General features: G+C 49.0%; 11 protein-coding genes across 11 annotated transcripts; 5 read left to right on the top strand and 6 right to left on the bottom strand.

Annotated features, from left to right (window-relative positions):
• Positions 1–114: 114 nt before the first annotated feature.
• N7458_003367 (SDR family oxidoreductase) lies at positions 115–1,388 on the bottom strand (the record flags this gene model as incomplete). Its single annotated transcript, XM_056906750.1, has 6 exons — positions 115–239; positions 315–465; positions 522–721; positions 777–940; positions 1,006–1,264; positions 1,334–1,388. 6 exons carry the CDS (start codon positions 1,386–1,388, stop codon positions 115–117), a joined length of 954 nt encoding a protein of 317 aa, XP_056770857.1.
• Positions 1,389–2,092: 704 nt separating this feature from the next.
• Positions 2,093–2,725, top strand: N7458_003368 (uncharacterized protein; the record flags this gene model as incomplete). The annotated part of the gene is made up of 2 exons (XM_056906751.1): positions 2,093–2,152; positions 2,228–2,725. 2 exons carry the CDS (start codon positions 2,093–2,095, stop codon positions 2,723–2,725), a joined length of 558 nt encoding a protein of 185 aa, XP_056770858.1.
• Positions 2,726–3,484: 759 nt separating this feature from the next.
• Positions 3,485–5,154, top strand: N7458_003369 (cytochrome P450; the record flags this gene model as incomplete). The annotated part of the gene is made up of 4 exons (XM_056906752.1): positions 3,485–3,848; positions 3,905–4,105; positions 4,162–4,901; positions 4,960–5,154. The coding sequence occupies 4 exons, from the start codon at positions 3,485–3,487 to the stop codon at positions 5,152–5,154; spliced, it is 1,500 nt and encodes a 499-aa protein (XP_056770859.1).
• A 34-nt stretch (positions 5,155–5,188) lies between these two features.
• N7458_003370 (transcription factor domain-containing protein) lies at positions 5,189–7,433 on the bottom strand (the record flags this gene model as incomplete). Its single annotated transcript, XM_056906753.1, has 5 exons — positions 5,189–5,553; positions 5,609–5,904; positions 5,962–6,068; positions 6,127–7,184; positions 7,355–7,433. 5 exons carry the CDS (start codon positions 7,431–7,433, stop codon positions 5,189–5,191), a joined length of 1,905 nt encoding a protein of 634 aa, XP_056770860.1.
• A 618-nt stretch (positions 7,434–8,051) lies between these two features.
• On the top strand, positions 8,052–8,756 carry N7458_003371 (uncharacterized protein; the record flags this gene model as incomplete). The annotated part of the gene is made up of 1 exon (XM_056906754.1): positions 8,052–8,756. One exon carries the CDS (start codon positions 8,052–8,054, stop codon positions 8,754–8,756), a length of 705 nt encoding a protein of 234 aa, XP_056770861.1.
• Positions 8,757–9,347: 591 nt separating this feature from the next.
• N7458_003372 (uncharacterized protein) lies at positions 9,348–10,140 on the top strand (the record flags this gene model as incomplete). The annotated part of the gene is made up of 2 exons (XM_056906755.1): positions 9,348–9,450; positions 9,509–10,140. 2 exons carry the CDS (start codon positions 9,348–9,350, stop codon positions 10,138–10,140), a joined length of 735 nt encoding a protein of 244 aa, XP_056770862.1.
• A 488-nt stretch (positions 10,141–10,628) lies between these two features.
• On the top strand, positions 10,629–11,972 carry N7458_003373 (glycosyltransferase family 69 protein; the record flags this gene model as incomplete). Its single annotated transcript, XM_056906756.1, has 3 exons — positions 10,629–11,216; positions 11,277–11,502; positions 11,557–11,972. The coding sequence occupies 3 exons, from the start codon at positions 10,629–10,631 to the stop codon at positions 11,970–11,972; spliced, it is 1,230 nt and encodes a 409-aa protein (XP_056770863.1).
• A 102-nt stretch (positions 11,973–12,074) lies between these two features.
• Positions 12,075–13,423, bottom strand: N7458_003374 (kinase-like domain-containing protein; the record flags this gene model as incomplete). The annotated part of the gene is made up of 2 exons (XM_056906757.1): positions 12,075–12,979; positions 13,018–13,423. The coding sequence occupies 2 exons, from the start codon at positions 13,421–13,423 to the stop codon at positions 12,075–12,077; spliced, it is 1,311 nt and encodes a 436-aa protein (XP_056770864.1).
• Positions 13,424–14,073: 650 nt separating this feature from the next.
• On the bottom strand, positions 14,074–14,830 carry N7458_003375 (uncharacterized protein; the record flags this gene model as incomplete). The annotated part of the gene is made up of 2 exons (XM_056906758.1): positions 14,074–14,558; positions 14,689–14,830. The coding sequence occupies 2 exons, from the start codon at positions 14,828–14,830 to the stop codon at positions 14,074–14,076; spliced, it is 627 nt and encodes a 208-aa protein (XP_056770865.1).
• Positions 14,831–15,600: 770 nt separating this feature from the next.
• N7458_003376 (HPP family protein) lies at positions 15,601–16,385 on the bottom strand (the record flags this gene model as incomplete). Its single annotated transcript, XM_056906759.1, has 2 exons — positions 15,601–16,089; positions 16,179–16,385. The coding sequence occupies 2 exons, from the start codon at positions 16,383–16,385 to the stop codon at positions 15,601–15,603; spliced, it is 696 nt and encodes a 231-aa protein (XP_056770866.1).
• A 2,830-nt stretch (positions 16,386–19,215) lies between these two features.
• N7458_003377 (cytochrome P450) lies at positions 19,216–21,258 on the bottom strand (the record flags this gene model as incomplete). Its single annotated transcript, XM_056906760.1, has 4 exons — positions 19,216–19,830; positions 19,937–20,321; positions 20,545–20,987; positions 21,055–21,258. The coding sequence occupies 4 exons, from the start codon at positions 21,256–21,258 to the stop codon at positions 19,216–19,218; spliced, it is 1,647 nt and encodes a 548-aa protein (XP_056770867.1).
• Between the last annotated feature and the right edge of the window lie 306 nt (positions 21,259–21,564).

Here is a 21,564-nt window from a genome sequence, read left to right on the forward strand (position 1 = left end):
ACGGTATTTTGGTGGATCTCTCATCGGCCTCTATCAAATCACACAATTGCCACCCAGGAGAATAAAGAAGAAGAGTCTATCTATGGAAGATAGCTTGTGATATATTCCATTCCCTCAAAGCTTCGACTTCTTCTTGCCCGTCACATTGGCGACTTCTTGTCCCGACAAAAGGAAGTCCGGATATTGCATGTTTCCATTGGTCGTAAAGCCGCCAGACATCCGCCAGTTCGCACCGTCGACTGTAGACATGTTAGTTCACTCTTCGCTCAAGTAGACTCCTGTTTTTCAAGTCACTGGAAGCGTGGTTCACTTACCAACAAGGGTCTGACCGGTAACATAGCTACCAGCATCAGAGAAGAGATAAACGGTCGCATCAGCAATATCGCGAACGTGACCAAAGCGGCCCAGAGGCTGGGACTTTGTGTAGGCTGCCATAGCGTCAGATGGAACCAGACGATCCAGTCCCTAGAATTATCGTCAATCTTCAATCCCGTGGTTATGTTTTTCGTTGGTAATCTCACCTCTGTCTGGGCAATGGGGCCGGGGGAAATAATGTTAGAAGTCACACCCCGAGGTCCATATTCGATGGCCACAGAGTTGGACAGGGAGTCGATGCCGGCCTTGGCCACGGAAACGTGGGCTTGGAAAGGCATGCCGCGGTAGTGGAGGGTCGCGCTGACGAAGATAATTCTACCACCGGTTCCACCAGGGGCGGGCTGAACTATTCCCGAGTTTAGAATTTGAGACTTGGGTAGAAAAGGGGGCTTTCGGCTTACGGGTTTCTGAATCCATTCTGTGCTTGCCGCCAGACTCGACCAGGTAGGGCAGAGTAGCCTTGAGAGTGTTGTAAGAACCAATCACGTCAATGTCCATGACAGACTTGAATGCGTTGACCGAGAGCTGCTCAATCGAAGCAAGGAAGTTGCCTGCAGCACCGGCACTGTTGGGAGAGTTAGTACGAAAAGCACGAATCCGGACGCGTCGACAGTCACTGGCAAAACATACATAACATAATCAATGGCACCAAGCTCCTTGACACAGCGCTCGACGGCAGCCTTCAAGTCCTCGAACTTTCGAACATCCACGGCGCCAATACCGATGACCTTGGCTCCAGGGCGCGAGGTGGCAATATCCTGTGCCACGCGCTCCGTCTTCTCTACATTGCGACCGATGATACACGCGTTGGCTCCGAGATGGACCAGAGCGCGAACCTGGGCACTGCAAATAGTGCCGGCACCACCTGTGCAGAAGACGACCTTGTTGGCTGAAGAGAATAGTCAGTCATTGCAGGTTCGGATATGGCCAAAGAGGGGGGGGGGGGGGGGGAACTTACCGAAGATGCCCTCCTTCCAGATGTCGCTAATGTACTCGGACTTGGGTAGAGGCATGGTGAAGTGTGTTGGGAGAAAGACAGAGAGCTAGATTCAGCGAGTGATCATATAAAAAGAGCTGAACAGCTGAATAGCTGGATGATATGTGCACTTTGCGGAGGGCAGCGTGCTCCCGTCGCCTTTTCCCCACACGCCGCGGGTTGGGCCTCGGCTCGGTCGGAAATGCTGCTGAGATGTGCCGGTCGGCCTGGCACTATGAGCACACTGATCCAATTTCACCGGATTATTATGCTGCACATCTGCTGTTGAAGCCATTGAATGCAGATTCCGAGGACCAATAGGAAACAACACACACAGAGCCTTCTCGTTTATTTTCCGGGGAAGCATTGTGCCATGGAATCAATGGGATACACTGTGCATCTGCGCTACTCTCGGTGTCTAAGGAGACGGTCTGATCAGCTAGGAGTTGTATTCTATAATCGGAAGATAACTGAAATAACGGAACATTGCAATATAAGGCTCGTTTCCTAAGCTATCTCTATCATACGATATAAAGCTATTGTCGAGCCAGCTTCTCCAGGCTGATGAAGAACGTGCGGTCGCTGATTGGATGGCGCGTGCACGTCACTTCCACCCGAAGACTTTCAACTTTCCATCCATCTTGACGTATCCATTGAACGACGGGCTATCCATTTCCGAGGCCTATTGCGCGCCCTTCTTGACTCGATTCTAGCCGGTCGCGCATTTCTACCTCCGACATCATGGCCTGCCCTATCACCATTTCCAAGTTCGTCGGCACCGTGTCGCTGGGCCTACTGACGGTAAGCCAAGAGCCACTGCGAGAAGCATTCAAGCGATGCGATCACATACTGATATCTTGCGATTAATCTTTCTAGGGTCTGTCCTATTCTACTGCTACTATCACCATCCCCTCCCTCCAGCTCCTACCGACCGCAACCACCGCCTCCCGCTGTCTCCATGAGGTGAAGCGCCTCAACCGCAAGCATGCGCTGCGCCTATCCAGCCTCGCCAATACCTGCCTTCTCTTCGCCTATTGCGTCTCTCCTCCGCGCCGTCAACATCCGTTCCTCGTTTGGATGTGTGTCGCATCTACCGCTAGCTCGTATGGCCTCGACCTCTGGTTCAACCGACACATGGGCTTGAAGAACTGGTTCTTCAGCATCGTCTATGATACTACCTGTGTGTCCCTTGGCAGGAGCGCTTCGACCAAGAAGGATGATGATATTGTGGTTGTTGAGGCCGAGGAGGATGTGAATGGCGAGAGCGTCCGGCGCGAGATGGACAAGGAACGCCGTCTACAACGAGCTCGGGCCTGGCTCTCGGGGCTTGCTTTATCTGTGGGCGTTGTCGGTTTATGGGGAGATAAGAAGTGAGGACGGAGTTGTGACTTGGTTTTGATATCTACTTGTTGCGTGGAGTTGTCTGGTGGACTGGTTTTCGGCCAGCCATGATAAACGGATCTCATATGTTTGACTATTCCTTTCTGATGTTGTTTTCTACTCTGGCGCTATGGCGAAAGTGGTTGCTTAGGGGATCATTCTTATGTCTGGACAATTCAATTACTTTTGTACAAATTCCACTGATCTTCCCGCCCTTTTGCAACGTCGTTAGGATTCATAGATAGTCAAGGCTATCGAGCATGGCTTTGTCCCATTAGCATGGGCTTTCTGGATGGATTTCTCGTCATATTTCTAAATATTACGCTTCCACTGGGCAGGGCGGAGGTAATATAATGGTCTTTTCGTTCACGCTTGATGGCCACCGCGTCATTATTCCTGTCCGCGCTCATTTCCGTACACATCTAGTGAGTATGATAAAGGTGCCGATATGCAAGGTCCCACAGCACCTCCTAACACAGGCTTCACATATGCATTCGTCTGACTGATAACGTTCAGGCGCCCCCCGAATGATCCGAGAGTCCAATAGGATCTCCCCTACACGAGTGATGTGGGATTTCGCTAGGCACGCCTGACTCCAAGCAAGTGGTGGTGGTGGGGGTGGGGGTGGATACTGGGGTTATTCTTCCCCACGTTGAGGTCTCCCCAAAATTGAGACTATAATAGCTCATCTTCAGTCTTCAGGGTAGTACAAACACACAAGAATATTTGGCTTTCAACATTGGCTTCTCCAAAATGCTTGCAAATCTATTATTCCTCCTTCCTGTTTTCTTCCTATTTCTCCATCTCCTCCTCCGAGTGGGTCGAGCGCTCTTTTCTCCTCTAAAAGACATCCCAGGTCCTTTCTGGACTCGGTTCACCTCATTATGGTATTTCAGCCGGGTTCGCGGTGGCCAGTTCGAACATGAAAATATCAAATTGCATCAGCAGTATGGACCCATCGTTCGTATCGCACCCAATCAGTATAGCATCAGCGATATATCAGCCATCAAGACCGTCTATGGAACGGGCTCGCAATTTGCCAAGTCTGCCTGGTATGATGGCTGGAAACATCCACAGCAGTGGACCATATTTGCGGATCGTGATATAAAGCGGCATGGTGATTCCTCTCCCAATCATCTTGCGTATTTAGTTCCTCACTCACGACGTTTCCAGCCGACACTCGTAAGCGATTTACCAGCTTGTATTCTATGAGCTCGCTGGTTCACTACGAACCTTTCGTCGATCGTTGCGCTGATATCTTTGTCAATCGCCTCGGTGATTTCGCTGACAGTAAGAAGATTTTCAATCTTGGACATTGGTTCCAATGTTACGCTTTCGATGTAATCGGAAATATCACATTCGGTGAGCGCTTCGGTATGTCAGAATTAATACTTCTTTTCATATCTTTGACTCAACGCTAATCATTGCAGGATTCCTGGACCGAGGAGATGACATAGACGGAGCTATAGAAGCTGTCCACAAGGTAATGGTGTACAGCACCTTGGTGGGCGTCTATCCCGAATGGCACCCACGCCTCTTTGGCCTACTAAGCAAGTTTAAATGGTCCGGTGCTGGCGGAAGGGCCTACATTAGCCAATTTGTTCGAGAGAAGATTCGAAACCACCAGAAACCCGATGCTGAAGCACCGGAGAGTCTTCGAACACAAGATTTCCTTGAAAAATTGATACTAGCGCACGAGAAGAACCCCGAGAAAGTCACCGAGTACCATCTCTTTATCATGGGCCAGTCGAACGTGACGGCTGGATCTGACACGACTGCTATCAGCCTATCGAGCATCATGTGGCATCTGCTGCAGAACCCTGATACTTTGAGCAAACTGGTTGCCGAGGTTGATGATTTCACGGCAAAGGGTAATGGAAATATCACTTTCAAGGAGAGCCAGGACATGCCTTATTTCCAAGCTGTTATGAAGGAAGCGCTGCGAATGCACAGTGCTACCGGCTTACCAATGTGGAGAGTAGTTCCAGCTGGAGGTGCTCAGATTGGTGATAGATTCTTTCACGAGGGCACCATTGTTGGTGCAAATACCTGGGTTGCACACTATGACGAGCGAGTGTTCCCCAACCCAAGGACATTCCAGCCAGAGAGGTGGCTGGAAGCGGAAAGTGAGCCTGACAAGTTGAAAGAAATGAACCAAATGTATATGCCGGTAAGTCACACGCTGGACCTATGTTAGGCAGAGCGCAGTAGCTAATTCACACCCTTAGTTTGGTCTGGGCTCTAGAACGTGCCTTGGCAAGCATATATCGATCCTCGAGATGTCAAAACTAATCCCACGCCTTCTTCGGGAATTCGAGTTCACCCCTTTGAGAAACAACTGGACCACTCAAAACTTCTGGTTTGTGAAACCTATGGATTTCGAGGTTCAGGTAAAGCGACGGAACACGGAGCTTTTAGAATGAAGTAAATAGATACTTCGTCATATAGTCGATTTCCCTAGCTCATACCAAGATTCAATCTTCGATACTGCATAATAAGCCCATTCACTTCACCCATATCCGTATGATCATACCGAGAGAGAGTCTTGTTCTTCTCTTCCTCGTCGTCATTTTCATATTCACACTCATTCGTCGTTGACATGATTTCGTCGACCATAATTTTAGCCAACTGCCAAAACTCAGATGCCTGGCGAAGAAACCCGACCTGTTTCCATAGATTTTCGGGCGTGTCTGGTAACCCGGCATCTTCCGGAACTCTTTCGCACCAGATACGACGCCAGTTCTCGAGACCTGTCTGCACGGGTGCTAAAGTGGACTCGAAAACAAGGGAGTTGTGGAGGTGGAACATGAGCGAATGGATTGCTTTGTGAAGTGTTAGTAGGTTCTTGACACTGCATAATGAGATTATATCACCCACATTGAACCATCGTAAATAGATTTAGAGTCCCGAGATGGGAATACTCTTGCACAAGGTCATCATCAATCATATTCTGACAGACTCTCCGGACGACTGAAACCACAGATATGCGGTTCTTCCAGAATCGTGTTTGAGCCCATCCACGGATATTTTGGAAACATTCCTGGGCAGACTCGGCTTGGAAGCATGATTCGGGACATGCGACATCCATTTTTAACTCTGAAACAACCATTCTTGGAGGCGAGTTGTGCAGGATCGTGAGTGCGGCATCTATCAGGAAGATGTATGTCATTGTTCTAGATCTGTTAGTAACTTATTTTCATCGAAGTCAACCACTGGCAACAAATACTTACCGAATAAGCTCCTCTTTTTCCACAAATTCTCTCCACCAGCTGTCAGATGCCTCCTCCAGGCGGAAGTGGCGGTGAGAGGCTTTTTTTGGTCCAATACTCCTTGTCAGCTGTAGACACGTTAGTTACAATTCAGTTCAATCATCTTTTAGGAGAATGATATCATACCGCCACCATTGACGCATGTCGATGGCGCCTGATTCTTGCTTGCGCTTCAGCAGTTCCCTCTCGTTTCTGAAGCGTGCAAACTAGATACGACGCTTGCAAGCACTGTAATTTTTCCTTCATGGATAGCTTTGTGGACTGATCTGCCGTAGCCTCGCGTCGAAAACATTCATGGCTGAATACAAGCTCCTCGACACTATCCATCCACTCCCGTGCAGCTGCTGTATCGTGTGCTCGTGGAGAGAGGCACGCGCCAATGACGAGCATGACACATAATAGCGGTGATGGAGCCGATGGGGCATGAAAGAGTGGCTTATGAACGATAGGACAATGTGGATACCACAGTGACCAGAAGTACTCCAGAAAGCGACGGATGTTTTGAGGGGAGAAAAAGGTCGAACATCTTGCTGATACTGACGCCGACCATTCCAGGGTAATAGAATCATCTTTGCGTCTGTTGGATGATATAGATCGAATACTGTCAACGATCTCTCGTGATTTCGATACAAGAACATCGCTATCGGTAGATAATTGAGAAGCTTCCTCATTGAAAAGTGACGACTTTGCTTGTGAGTTTTCGACCCCGTGCAGTAGTTTTGCGTCGTAGGCTTCGGCTGCCATTTTTTGCCTTCGAAGGAATGACGGGCGATCAGTAAACGTAGACAGTCCTCTGGCACTTGTGAAATATGCCATGTATTCCAGTTTCTCCGCTAGAAAAGTATCCGAGGGAATGCGGGGAAACAGGAGAAAGTCCAAAGATGAAAAATCTAAAGGCGAAGGCATATTGGCCAGAGCATTGTTAGAGAGGTCTAACGAATCACCGAACATGCCACAGCTATAGTCCTCAGTGCTGTGAATCTGCGAAGCGAAGTCATCTGTTGATGACTGAACCTGTCCGTGGGCATTCAATGCGTATTCTGAGGTTTGAGAACATCGCTGACGCTTCGTGTCTCTTCCATCTAGTACGATATCGAGACCTGGATCATCGAGTTGCCCCCGAGATTTGCAGGTTCGCTCATGGCGGCGGAGCACGTCCCTAGTCGCGATTGTCAGGTACCGATCTTGTGGAAAGTTTTTTGAGCCTTCGCCAATAATATAAACGGGTCATACTTTCGATTGAATGCGTGGCTGCAGAACATGCAGGTATGTGGCCGGTTGCTGGAATCTGCCAACATTTTGTGAGCAACCACCCAGCATCACGTAGAGAGCAGACTGAAAAGAAGAGACATACGTGCCGCCGTGTGTCTTTTCAAGTGCTCTGGGCGACTAAATGTCGCGAGACATGTAGAACAGCGCCACTCCGAGGCCATCTGCCCTATTGTCCGCTAGTTCGGACCTGACGGTAATAAAATGGATGAGAGGAACACTGGCGATCGTTACGTTCGCTTCAGGTTGGAGGAATTCATGCGGGGAAGTGGAGCCGAAGCGGACCGAAAGCAATCCGCGAGTTGGCGAATAAGGCACAGAGCCAACGCGAGACATGACAATATACAGAGGAAATTCCTTTCACAAAAGCAGCCGTAGTCAAGCAGTAGCCCTTCTGTATAAATCTTGGTCACATCATCCCTTGTCCTAAACTCTCTTGAGATGTCCAGTTTTATTCAGGCAGAGTGTTGCTCTTCGACATTGCCCCGCATCCATCTCCTGTGCGATGAACAAACCTACCAATCGGGTGGCGTCTTTACTTGCTGGAGATGATAGTCCTTACTTCTATCAACGGCAAGGCTGAGGGTAGATCTATTGCGCAATCCGATCATACCCCAAATTTATCAGCGGTTGATTATAAATATCGTTCTCCTCGTCGAGAGGTCAAACTCGTTGGAATGTCAAATTTTTGGTATATATAAGCAGGTCCCTTGGCCCGTTTTCGTTGAACAACACTCACCACAGATTAAATCGCGAATCAAGAAGCTCCGAAGAGCAGAATCATGAGCCAAATTAAGGCAGTCTTCTTTGATTTCATGGGAACATGCCTAGACTGGCATAGCAGTGTGGTGCAAGCGTTCCCTCCGGAAATAAACAAAAAAGCGGCATCGGATCTAGCCCTCGAGTGGCGAAAGCAGTATTTTATTGCAAATAACCAGCGTTACCTTCAGGGTCTCGCCCCTGAAGATATCGACATAACGCTCGCTCGTGTTCTCGACCAAGTTCTCGATCAATTTCCCGATGCCAAGCCTTACCTCAACACAAACGCTAAGACACGACTTATCGAAGCGTGGCACTCGCAACCAGCTTGGCCGGAGGTGCAACGGGCAATACAGAGTATACGAAAGGACCTCGGATTGGAAGTATTTGTTCATGCCAATGGAACAACTCGTCTTCAACTGGACCTCACACGGTCCTCTGGGTTGACCTTCAACATGTTATTTTCCAGTCAGCTCCTAGGCGTGTATAAGCCCAGTCCCGAGGCATATCAAAAGGCACTGCAACTGGTTAAGCTTCAGCCTGAAGAGGTGGTATTGGTTGCAGCGCATGCCTATGACCTACGAGGTGCTCAGAATGTTGGGCTCAAGACCATATACGTCCATCGATGGACAGACGACATCGACGAGGACATGGAGAAAGTGAAGACCGAGTTTGATTTTTACTTGGAGAATATGGAGACTCTGCCAGATGTTATTGCGCAGCTCTAAAGCAGGAAGTACATACAGAGAGTTCAATCAGATACTCTTTGTTCTACACTGGGTGTGTTCAAGTTGGGTTGCGGATGATTCGTCACGGTCGGATCCCTGCGTTTTAGATTTTTTTTTTGTTCCTGGATCTCTGGATTTACAGGAGGACACAGTCCCAAAACGATGTAAATAAGTCTCGTGCGATGCTGTTATTTATGCTCGTATGATTCACAGTTAGACAGGTTCGCGCTAGCGAGTGGATATGTCTCTGCTAGGGAGCTTCCATCGAACAACACATTGGATTTGCTTCTGACTGTTTTATTAGCTCATTATTATATCAAATCCCTTCGTATGAGAACTTCCATGCAATGTCTAGAATACCTGCGCTAGTGGTAGGCGAAATGACCGAATAAATTAAACCCGAAAACGCTAAGGAGAACGCGGAGGGTCGGAAATGAGACCCTTGTCGCGCCGCCGTAACAGCTTTGATGAGCCCCGAGAATCGGCCCTTTAGGGCTATCGACGGGTCTCTTATGAAGGCCAATACCCTTGGGAGACTTAGAGTCATCCATAGTCAGTGTTTTCTTGCCACTCTTGACCATCCTGACTGCCATGGGGAACTTCACTATTGTGAACGGCCAAGTGTACACGCCTGGCCTGGCAATCATCGACGCCCCACAACCAAACACGCCGCTCGGAGGAGGCAAGCCGACCTGTCAAATATGCTCGAACAGACGAGTGAGACTAACACGAATGCCCAGAAAACCTTCAAGTCGCGATCGACGTCTCGGGAGATGGCAAGCTCCCATGGCCACCATCCACGCAATCCGCAGACTCGCCGACGCTCTTCCACAACATCACCCTCTTCTTGACCTCCGAAACCCTGTCGCACAACTTCACCATTTCCAATGGCACTGAGCCAGCGAACAATGGCACCGGCTATGTCGGACCTGTATTGGATTTGGAACCCTCGTCCACAGTGAAGCACGTCAACTGGGTGTGGCCCAAGTGCCTTGTTGGCGACGGCACGAGCAGCGATGGATCGGCCCGAGGCGCCTATAACATTTCCATGCACCAGTCTTTTCGCTGGAATGGCACCGATTATTATACGGTGTTTGACCTGCCCATCTCAGTGACGAACAGCATCCCCGAGAGCTCCGACCGGGTGGACTGCGCCTCGCTGGAGAACCAAGTGCTCAGCATTGCAGAGGTTGAGAAGAGCTCCGACACGCTGCCGGGACAACCATGGGTTCAGAATGGAGCGAGCACTGAAACCAGTACTGGATCGAGCGCATCCTCAACAAAGACAAGTGCTGGGGTGGGCATGACGAGCCAGAAAAAGAAGACGATGCTACTTCTTGCGACCGTCGGAACGGCTTTCAGCGCGCTGCTCCACGCGCTGTGATGACGCGGCGAGTAGTTTTGCCCCTTGATTTTTACCCCATTTTCTATTATTGTTTGGAGACCAGTTTTTTGGCATGTCTGCCTAGTCATAGACAGGATGGTTTATTCAAACGTGTTATTATCATCATGAGCATTAATCAAAAGAACATGAAGCGACAGGAACCACCGATCGTCATCCTTCGGCTCTATACTGTAGATCTGATCTCATCCCATGGGCGATCTCCCTTCATTGGGCGTCGGATGTATGAAGGGCCTCTTTCAACCTTGGGGTTACCCCTTGAATTGCTACGCCTTTGACACGCCAATCCACTGGAGTCTTGGATGTCTGGGCATTTTCTAGGCACAAAGCATCCTCCTCTTCTCCTCCCCATTCTTCTTTCCGCCCATATCCGACCAGACCATCCTCTACAATATGCAACACCCCTCCGTATCTTGAATCGATCCCAGTCCAGCTAACGACGCTGTCGCCCTTTGCAACGTCCACTCCTTATGAAGAACCCCTTGACATCCTATCCGCGGACTCTGCGCCGGACGCTGGTCCGAACTCGTATCGTGCGCTCGCTACTTATCCTCTTCATAGCTTGGAATCTCGTCGAGCTCCACCTGATCCTACGCCGCATTTCCGCAACAGACATCATCTACCGCGAACAACCCCGCCGCCATGAAAGGATATACATTGCGATGGTCAACTGGAACAATGAATACATTCTACGAAGCCACCTGAGCAAGGCCATCACCGAGCTTGCCTGGAAATTGGGCCCGGATAACGTATATATCAGCATCTACGAAAGTGGCAGCTATGATAATACCAAAGGCGCCCTGGTCGAGCTTGATGCGGAACTCGAGCGTCTCAATGTACCGCGGAATATTACCTTGTCTCCCATCACACATGAGGATGAAATAGCAGCGCCACCCAAGGGCGAGGGGTGGGTTGTGACGCCGCAAGGGAAGAAGGAGCTCAGGCGGATTCCATATTTGTCGCGCGTGCGAAATTATAGTCTGGAACCGCTGCACGAGCTGGCGAAGCAGGGAATACATTTCGATAAGATATTGTTTCTCAATGATGTCGTGTTCACGGTTCGTAGGCTCGATGCCAATTCTCTGAAGTCTTCTAGATAGTACTGACCAGCGGGCTAGTCAAATGATGTCTTTGAGCTCCTCGATACGAATGATGGGGACTATGCTGCAGCTTGCTCTTTGGATTTCTCTAAACCACCGTACTATTATGACACATTTGCTCTCCGCGATTCTCACGGCCATGAGGCTGTCATGCCTACCTGGCCCTTCTTTCGCGAAACTTCATCGCGTTATGCGATGAAGAACTTGCTACCAGTACCGGTGAAAAGTTGCTGGAATGGGATGGGTATGATATCCCCGTTTGACTTACATATACAAATACTGACTGATGTTGATGTAGTGGCAATGCCTGTCGCGCCTTTCCTGGCGAACCCGCCCCTTCGCTTCCGAGGTATTTCGGATTCTCTGGCATCTTCTTACCTCGAGGGCTCTGAGTGTTGCCTCATTCATGCAGATAATCCTCTTTCCGCGCACCATGGTGTCTATCTCAATCCTCTTGTTCGCGTTGCTTACAGCACTGCTGCTTATGTGGCCGTGAATCCCACTTTGAATTGGCTATCTCCGAAGACAATCCTGCAAGGGTTGTGGTTGAACAGAATACGTCGCTGGACGACTTTCCCTCGTTTCAAGGAGAGGATGATTCATAACCGGATAGCCCGTTGGGCTAGCTTGTCTCCTGATAACACAGAGCCTGGGGAATTCTGTGTTATCAATGAGATGCAAGTCCTCGACCCTCGGGGTTGGTACCATGTATAACCTCTATATACAACAAGATTGAACTCGGTCAAATCATACATTAAGTTATCAAGTAAATGTCAAAACGTACATGCTGCCTGACTCGGCGCCACCGTGCTGCATTCACACCCTTTTCGGGGCTGTATGAGTTGCAGAATCCCCCCGAACCGAGTCGCTCCGAACCTTCTCATATTCAGGAATAGCCCACCGGACCATCCACTCCGATTTCAGCACCTGTCTTGCAGTGACCCGTCCTTCAGGGCGGAACACCAACATCGATCGAAGCATGGAGAGAAAGGCCTCTTTCTCCTCATCTCCCATTGCCTCCATATCCCTATCTCTTCGGGGCTGTTGTACTGCATGCTCAAACCGTGTTTCCATGTCCGGGTACCGCACCGCTTGCATCGGCCTCCCTTCCAGGGTGAATCGTTTACGTTGAGCATCAAACTTTCTCCCCCAAGTGGACCACCATCCTACAGGTAGTCTTCCTAGTGTGGCAACCTGCTCAGCGGTGATATTGTCCTGCGCTGAGAAGTAGCTTTTGAACAATGGGAACCACGCAACCAGATCCCACAATGAGCACGCGAGTGTCCAGATATCCGAAGCAAATGTCATTGGTGTTCGGGTGTCCCAAAGAGCTTCCGGGGGTTGGTAGGCGGATGGGGCATTTGACTCGTGCCGTGCTTGAAGTGAAGGAATGTAAGATTCTCCAAAGTCGATGAGCACTATTTTGGCCTCGAGAAGTGCTATCTCATCGCTAGTCTTCCCCAACCAGACTGGTTGGACGCAGTCGCGGGGTACAGCAGAAGTGAGTTGCTGGCCATCCACGCGTACGACCGGTGTGCACACCGGTGCTCCGTATTTCTCGTAGATAGCCTCGATCGAAAGCTCATTAATGTCAAATGGCAGGTGAAGAAGCACGTTCGACAAGTTCACGTCCCCGTGAACATAGCCTTTCTCGTGAACATGCGCCACAGCAGTAACAAGTTGAGCCGCCATCGCTCGAGCAACGTTAATGCGAAACAGACCTTTTGAGACTTCATTTTTGCGCGTTCTAGACATGCACCAGCCGCAGTAGTAACATAGCAAGGGTGCTTGCCATTAGGTCCGCGGGTCTCGAACGCGTCCAAGACTGGAGGAATCACAGACCTCATCGTGTCTGCGTCAAAGTTCGGGGACATTTGAAGACATCTTATCACATCCATTTCGAGTGGGTTCGAGTATCCAGCACCGACTTTGATAGCGACGTACTTTCCGGAGGCTTTGTCAGCCGCCAGCCAGGTTGTCGAATACGTTCCAAATCCCAGCTTGTGTATGACGCGATAATGTTTACCCAAGGTGTCCCCGATTTCCAGCGGGTGGTAGCCGCCAGTTCGGTAGCGTTCAAGCTTCTCGACCGCGTTCAGTGGGAAATAGTCAATCTCGGCGCTATCGTCGTCGGTAGGATCGGTAGAGGGCCTGGGGACTGGCATTTTGGTATGTGTGAGGAGGTCCTGGAGTTGATGATTTGAAGATATTCCGTTGTAGAACGAAGCAATCAAGACTTGGATAATTCAGGTAAGAGATAGAGAACGCGGAAGGTATGGGGGGAGGAAGAGGTGTTGGGTAGGTGAGTGTATCAAAAACTGGAAGTGTATCTCAATAGGAAGCCATGGCAACCCCATCTCTCGAGACTCTCGTCACTTTCGGAGATCTCCATGTAGTTTTAGGCTTTGAGATCCATCGCCATTTAAGGTAGAGCGAGGAGAAGCACTGTACAGCTTGAATTTTATAATCACACTTGACACTTGCATATAAGAGCTATTTGAGCTCAGTTGATCACAGAGCACACCAGTCTAGATAAACACCACAATGCATGTAAACATTTGGCATCATCCAAGAAGGTTATACCTCCACTACGGCTGTAGAATCACTTAACTAATTCTTCAAATCCTCGAAGGAGATCCGCTTTCAAGTCGTCCACATGCTCGACTCCGATACTCACGCGAAGAAGATTCGGTTTAGCAGACGGGTCAACCAGCCTTCTCTACTCAATCTGGCTCTCGACACCTCCAAGGCTCGTTGCATGTTGGAACAAATCGAGTAATTCAGTCAACTGGCGACTCATCCCCTCAGTCTTCATCTACAGCGCAAACACGGGTCCGACTCCATTCGGCATCTGCTGGCAGAGCCAATGCATATCCTCGTTCTGCGGACTTGCATGACGAATTGCAGCGACAGTCTGTTTGACGACATTGTCGGTTTCACTTTGAAGACACTCGTCAATCCATCGCACTAACTCTGTCGCATTCTCACTTTGCCTTTGCACGCGCAGTTCCAATGTTCGCAAGCTCAGAAGGCCAAGCCATACCTCCATACTTATACTGCTTGCTTCGCCAGTGGGGTTGACCGGTGTTTCAAGATGGACGACGTCGCCTTCTCGCAATGCATCCAGATCATCAAGACCGATGACTTGAAATCCAGTCAGTTGTTGGTACAGCTCAACGACTTGGCGACTCCCATAATATCCACTGCCAATCGCAACGCGCTTTGGTTTGAGGAAAAGCAAGTAAGCATTCACTGCCGCCAACCCCGATGCATAGGTCAATGTTGGACCTCGAATGAGTGCTGAAAGGACTGTCTCGACTCGCGTCCGTGTTGGAGCGTGTGTTCACGAGTAGACGAAATCGCCAACCTACTCATCGGCTACGTAAGCATCTCAGAGCAAATTCCTTCAGCGGCAGGAGTTTCGACGCACTGCAGGTCCGGCTGTTTCGCCGTTTTCTGTGGTATTTAGGGAACGGAACGGTACTGAGATGGATCGGGGGAGCGACATCCGATTCTTGAGGGACATCATTGTCCGCGTGGAGAGCCAAAGTGGCAAGGTTCTTGTGCGCCATCGTGATGTATCGCCCCAATAATGCTATAGAGGAAAGGATGCATATGACTGCTCTGCTTTTTATCATATATTCCGTTGCTATACACTTAGCCGCCATACTACGTACGTCAGATCGAATTAAACATTTGGACTCCACTGAGTCATGCTAAACGGCTATTGTCGGTGGCCCCACGTTCTTGAAGTGCCGATCAAGTATCAAGCTGATTAGAGATTCCAAACCCCCTCATAGAAAGGGTTGATATGACAGAAAGTGATTAGACTTATTGTCAATGAGAAATTGAACATTAGCGAGCTGGCCTACATAGCACTCTATACATGATATTTTTGAGTCGTGTCAAGCATTCGCTTGTCCGCAACCGACCACTTGAACCTCTCAGAACTTCGAGACGAGAACATTAATTATTCATGAATTATGTTAAATCTTGGAGAAGGCCCGGAACTATATACAATGGCAATCTCCACGATGCGGTAATAATATCCTTGCGGTGAGCGTGGATCCAGACACGTTAGCTGCCACAGGTGAAGAATAGCATGGCCATTAGGATAGAGCGATTGACTCAGGATCTGTGCCAGATTGAAGCTTGTATACCCTCTCTCTATTCTCCTGGAAATCACCCTAGCACCCCTAAATGAGTATACTCGTCTGTCAGCACTCCGTTGGTGGAGTGACAGCCACTGCCAGGAAACATATATTGGTGACCCAGGGGATCCCAGGCATAACGTTCCGGCGGTAGGTCTTTAGATGTCGCTAGTGATCAAGTCTTCGGCATACTATACTGAGTGTTTAGGCAGCTTCTCGTCTGAGGATGCTGGCTCCACCATCAATGGCGCTCCGGGAACAGGGCCAGGGGCAGGCTTTGGCGGTGTAGGTGGTGTAAACCAAAAGGTCGGATACCGCCGATGCATGTTGTTATTAAACACCAGAGCGCAGCACATGAGCATAGTAGAGGAAAGCAGAACCACGGGTAGATAGTACCATGAGAGATTCCAGATTTCATCATTAGTGGCTGGGAGCAAGGCAGTAGCACCGGCAGGTGGGTGGGTAGTTCCAGTGAGCTGCATCACAACAATGGCAATAGCGGTTGACAATGAGGCTGCGAGCCAGCGCAGGGATTCAAAGCGGGCTTGGTCGGGCATCAGACTGAATAGCTTTGTAACGCAAACACCGATCAATGCGCTGAAGAAGTGGCCAAAAATTAAGGAGCGAGGTTGAGCAAGCGGGCTTTCAATAGCGCCAAATACGAGAACTGCGGATGCACCCTATACGTTCCAACACGGGCCAGTCAGCAATCGAGGGGGTCAATGCAGGCAGGTTGATGAGTCAGACGATGAATAGATTTTAAACTCACATAGGAGGCGATGATGCCAGGCACATGACGTGAGGTAAAGTAATGGGAATAGTTGAAAATGCTCTGGAGAACGGAGAGGCCGCAGAAAGCTGTAATGAAGGACCATGCGGCGACCTTCCAAGTAGCCAGTGGCTTCGGAGTCTCGGCACGATAGCCAAGCCAGTGGCTGATCCACGGCGGAAGGCGAGAAAGACGTGACGGCGGCATCAGAGTGTTGCGAGAGAGCCAAGATATGAAATAGAAGGTCAAAATTGAGAATATACTTGCGGTGCCATATAACGAGGAAAAAGAAATGAGAATTGAGTTATGAATTTCAAACCAGCCCTGGGCTTACGTGATATAGAATGAGGAGAAAAGAAAAGTTCGTGAGGAGAAGGCGCGCGTGCGGAGAAACGCTCGTTTTGGGGCATCGAGTGGGTCGCGCACCCTTTTTCTTCACGTAATGGCAGCGGCTGCCATTAGCAATAGCGTTCGCTCTCTCCAACTAATGCGGAGTAGGCAGTGTTTCCACGGAATGAAGATGGTTCAACAGCCAGATCGTGATATAAGCCTTGCAAGTAGATGTCGACTAACGGCCGTCATTGGCTAACTGTAAATTAGACTTATTTTATCAACCAAATAAGGCCTACGAATCCCAGGCCGGCAAATCAATGAATACCCTCCGACTTGCCTAATCGAGACAATTGGACTTTCCCCACACAGCGAAGGTACTGAGGATCGAGCTAAGGACTAACTAAAGTCGATCCTGACAGAGCGTATGAAATTTTTTTTTCTACTTCGGTAGTACCTTCTTTTCAGGCTGTGCCTCAAACAACAAATTTGGGATTTTCTGGGAACGATAGCCGCATGCATAAACAACGTTGCTAGAACATTATAAACCGCTCCAGATTTACCGATCGATTTTGTTTTTGTCACCGTAGGTAATTTGTGGCTACGAGAAATCTTTAATAGGAGAAGCTGCTGAAGGATCTTCTTATGGGGTTAGAGAGATGCCTGCCTGGAGTATGTTTGATCGATCCGGTCTTCTCGCCATGGGGTCGAATCCATGCATGATTTTGTGTCTAAATGGTCGTAGTTCTGACAATCGTCCTGACTAACTGGCATCTTTGCAGAATTGGCGATCTGCTCGGCCATTCACAAATGACGAGGCGAACACTATGATGAAATAGGAAAGGCTGGTCAAAACTCTATATGTTGACTATGATCACAGACAAATCAATGCGTCTGGACTGAATGGCTCATTAATTAGAACCCCAGAAGCCTCATTCATCCGAGATCCATGATCTAGGATGAAATTCACACTGATTGTCTAAGTGGGTATTTACAACTAGAATCTGAGGACCTGTGAAATTGGCGCCGAAAATGACAGCCTCTGGCGCCAGAAACGGCCGCCTTTCCAGCCGTAACTTTGGACGGCGAGCCGTCGCTTGGCCGCCCACCACCTTGTACCGCCCACTATTCTACACTCAACTAGTACTGTTAGTTATCCTCTGGTCCTAATGCTGCCGCTTTACTTCACTAATTGTTCCTCACATTTCTACTAGCGACCAAAATGACGCCGAAAATGGCTCCCTTTTGCAGCTAAATCCAGGTCCCCTCTCTTTTCGCCTAGCCTAGTTAGGCGCTTATAAGATGTTTTACTACCTTCCTATGTTTTCCTTATCCTAACTCCTACAGCCTACTCCTCCGACGAAACAGCGGTGGAAGGGGGGTGAGAGATCACCGAACTGGTGCGTCATAGCCAACCTCATGGGTGGCCTCAGGCCGAAAAGTGTGAATAGCCTCCGGGGGGGGGGCCAATACCTTAACACTTAGGCTTAGGCTAAAGAGCACTAGTACTAGACCGATCCTATCCTTTACGAGGAAACTCGAGCTAGACTAGAATATTTCTATAGTCTTAGATAGCTCCCTCTAAACTTTAAGCTAAAGACGCTGTTAGGTATTCCCGTCGTTAAACGCTACCTATTAGCGAAAGTAAGTTTACCCTTACTCGGAAATAGCCTCATGATAAGGAAGTAATAAGCGGCAATTGTGAAGGGCTGAAGCCGAATTGATTCAATACTGACTAGGCCAACATGCTGTTTACAAAAAGCTTGAAGTAGGGAAGGAGTGGATCAAGCTGAACACTGGTAGAAATAGGGGTCCCTACAGGAGATAGTTCCCTACAGGAGATAGTTGAGCTGAACAATTTCATGATCCACCATCGACTCTTGGCACTTTGCCATCACATATACACTCGGGTCCCTAGGGCAGTGGCGGAACGGAAGCGTGTGGGGAAAGCGGCTATATGGCAGGGCCATATAGTGAGAAGCGGGTCTGGCCCGTTACAGGAATAGATTTTATATTTACTCGAACGAGGACTATATAGACTATCTTCCTATAGAGGATTAAGCAATATATATGAATTTTTTCGCCTGGATATTTAAAATATCACGAGGGAAAGTGCTTTAGTCGTATAACGATTACTGGCGCCGCCTTTATTAATACTTCGAGCTATTCGCCCGTCGCCGCGTCAGTTGATAATGCCCGTAAATAGATACGACGAGTAAGGGGTGTTCCTTTTGTCCTTAAAATAGGAGTAGGCTAATAATAGTATAGTTTCTTATAGCTATATTTACGGCCGAGCGTAGAATCCCCCGACGAACGACGGATAAGAATACTCTAGATATCCGAAATTGCCAATCCGGGCTATTTGCTACGACCGCTCCTTGGGGTCTCGTTGCCTTCACCGTTTGGACACAACAGTCTACTGCAGCCTCAGTTCAAATTGAGGGAGTCAAAATCTGGGTTACTGTCTCTCGGAAAAATACATATGCCATCTTTTCCACAGTCTTTCTGAAAGTTGCATGTGTAAGCCCCATCAGGATTTCATCCAGCGAAGTTAACTTATCGGGTCTACGGTTCTATGAGTCCCCCCAGTCCTGGGAAAAATCGCCACCCATAGTCCAGAATCGATTTTTGAAACGACATCGAATGTGGGCAGGCAATAAAAATGTATCCATCCATCTACATCAGGTGACTCCAGCCGGACTGGTGACTACCATGCATCAAGCCGGCGCATCCGCAAATGCATCCCCTCAACAGGCTTCGTCGTCAACGCGCCAGTAATATGAATTTCCTGCTTCGGATCCTGCATCTCAAATGAAAACCGGCCAACCACACCCGCCACCGCACACCGCAGCTCCGCACGCGCAAAGTCCTTCCCAATACACGACCGCTGACCATGTAGGAAAGTAATCTGCGCGAAATTGGTTGATGCACCACCATGGTTGTTCGGCACCAAGTTACCATTCTTGTCCTTGTCGATCCACCGCTCCGGCAAGAACTCCTCGCCGTTATCGCCCCAGAAGACTGGGGCTCGATTAATTGCCCACGGGCACAAGATCACACGTGTGCCCTTAGGGATGTGAATACCAGCGATTACAGTATCGCGTATAGATTCTCGAAGGGTTGCGGGGACTGTGGGGTAGAGGCGTAGGACTTCTTGGCAGACACCGTTTAGTAGAGGTAAGGATTCGAGGTCTTGATAAGTTATTGAGCTGTTGGCGCAAGGGATCTTTGCCCGGATTTCAGAGCGGAGACGCTCTTGGATATGTGGGCGTTGGGTTAGTAGGTAGCAGGCCCATGTGATAGCACGCGCGGTGGTTTCGTACTAGAAGCGTTGGAGTTAGCAGATATCATAATGTTGATTTAACTAGCTGGACAATGTAATCAATCACATATCGATTTGAACATTGAAAATTAAAAGTGAAACTTACTCCCCCAGCCAGGAATGTTAACATCTGATCCACAAGCTCTTCGTCCGAAAAGTCTCCTCCTAGCATCATCGTACCAAGGATATCAGCCTCAAGATCCTTGACTAAATTCTTAGATACGTTCAAGGCTTGTCGCTTATCGCTGACAATATCTTGACAGAGATCTCGAAGGAAATTAGTCTCGTTGTCGATTACTTTATTCATGCGCAAGGGCAAACGCCGCGCCAGCCACTGTGGCAAGATGAAATTTATGGCAAAAAACACCAGCTTCTCGAAGCTAGGCTCACGAAGACGGAAAAAGCTTTCCGCCACAGGATTGTCATTTTTCTGTAGCGAGCGAAAGTCTCTTCCCATGGCAGCAGGGCCGATGATATCGAGAGTTAAACGACTAGAGAAACATCATCAGTATGCCGAACCATCGCGACAATTTCCCCCCTCTGATCAAGCATTTGCATTATTTTTTTAGGTGCCATGAAAGGTTTTAGATAGTTCAGTATAGTATGAATCCCTACACAGTTCATTATGAGCAGATAGGTACCAAGTTACCTACCTACCAGGGTACCCAAAAATTCATGCAAACATTTGGCCAGAGGGAATAGGACAGCACATACCTCCCCCACACCCCCATCTCGAGCGTACCCTCCCCATCAGCCAGGTTAGTCCCCTGCATCGGACTAAGTCTCAACTCTTTTTCCATCTCCTCCAAAAGCTGGTTGGTCTTACCCCACATCAGGGAGTACATGGCGCGAATCTTTTTGATATTAAAAGCCGGAGTCAGCGCCCTCCGTTGCTTCTTGTGGGAAGCGCCCTCAGACATGACCAGACCAAAGCCCAGGATGCGGGCGATGAAGTTGCGCGCACGCCAGGGCTTCTCAAAGTCATAGACATTTGTGCTCATGACATCTGCCAGGGCCTGATGGTTGGTGGCAAGCAGATAAGACTGGCCGAGGATGTCGTGCAGGTGGATTAGCCCTTCATTTGGGATGGTCTTCATCCAGAGGAGTGGCCTGCACCTACGGGGGAAGTCAAAGAACTTGAGATTGCTCAAGAAGCCCTACGAATCATTTCTTAGTAGCGATTCTTGATGTGTTTTGATAATGCTCGCGCGGAGTAATACTGACCGGAACCTTTGGCAGATGACGCAGCGGGTTGACGAAGAACGGCCAAATGAATATGGTATAGAGGCATTTGAGAACAATATTGACGACAAGCAAGCTGAGAAGTATGGCGCGGAAGGTCTCGTGGGTGACAAAGGTGCGATGGAGGAAACAGGCCTCCGTGATGGTGAAGGCCATCAGAGCCAGATAACTATCACCGACTGCCATGATGGGAATTCTCACACAAATAACCGCCAGCAATCCAGTGGTGATAACTCGACTGAAAATTTTAAGTATGCAGAAAGTAATTGGTCTCGTTTGGAGGAAGGAAACTTAAGAGAAGTTGCTTACTGCCTAAGTGATCCATTTTCAGACTTTGCTAATAATCATCTCGTACATGTGGCCAAAGAACAGGCTACAAGAAGACTCCTGAGGGATCTGCAGCTGCATCGGACTAGATCGGCCAATTGGAAATTCCAAATTTTGTTCAGATAAGATCGACGATGCTCCTATCACCATCGCTTTAGCTAGCAG

Source organism: Penicillium daleae, assembly GCF_028827525.1.
Source record: "Penicillium daleae strain IBT 16125 chromosome Unknown utg000002l_segment0_segment0, whole genome shotgun sequence".
Lineage (NCBI taxonomy): Eukaryota > Fungi > Ascomycota > Eurotiomycetes > Eurotiales > Aspergillaceae > Penicillium > Penicillium daleae.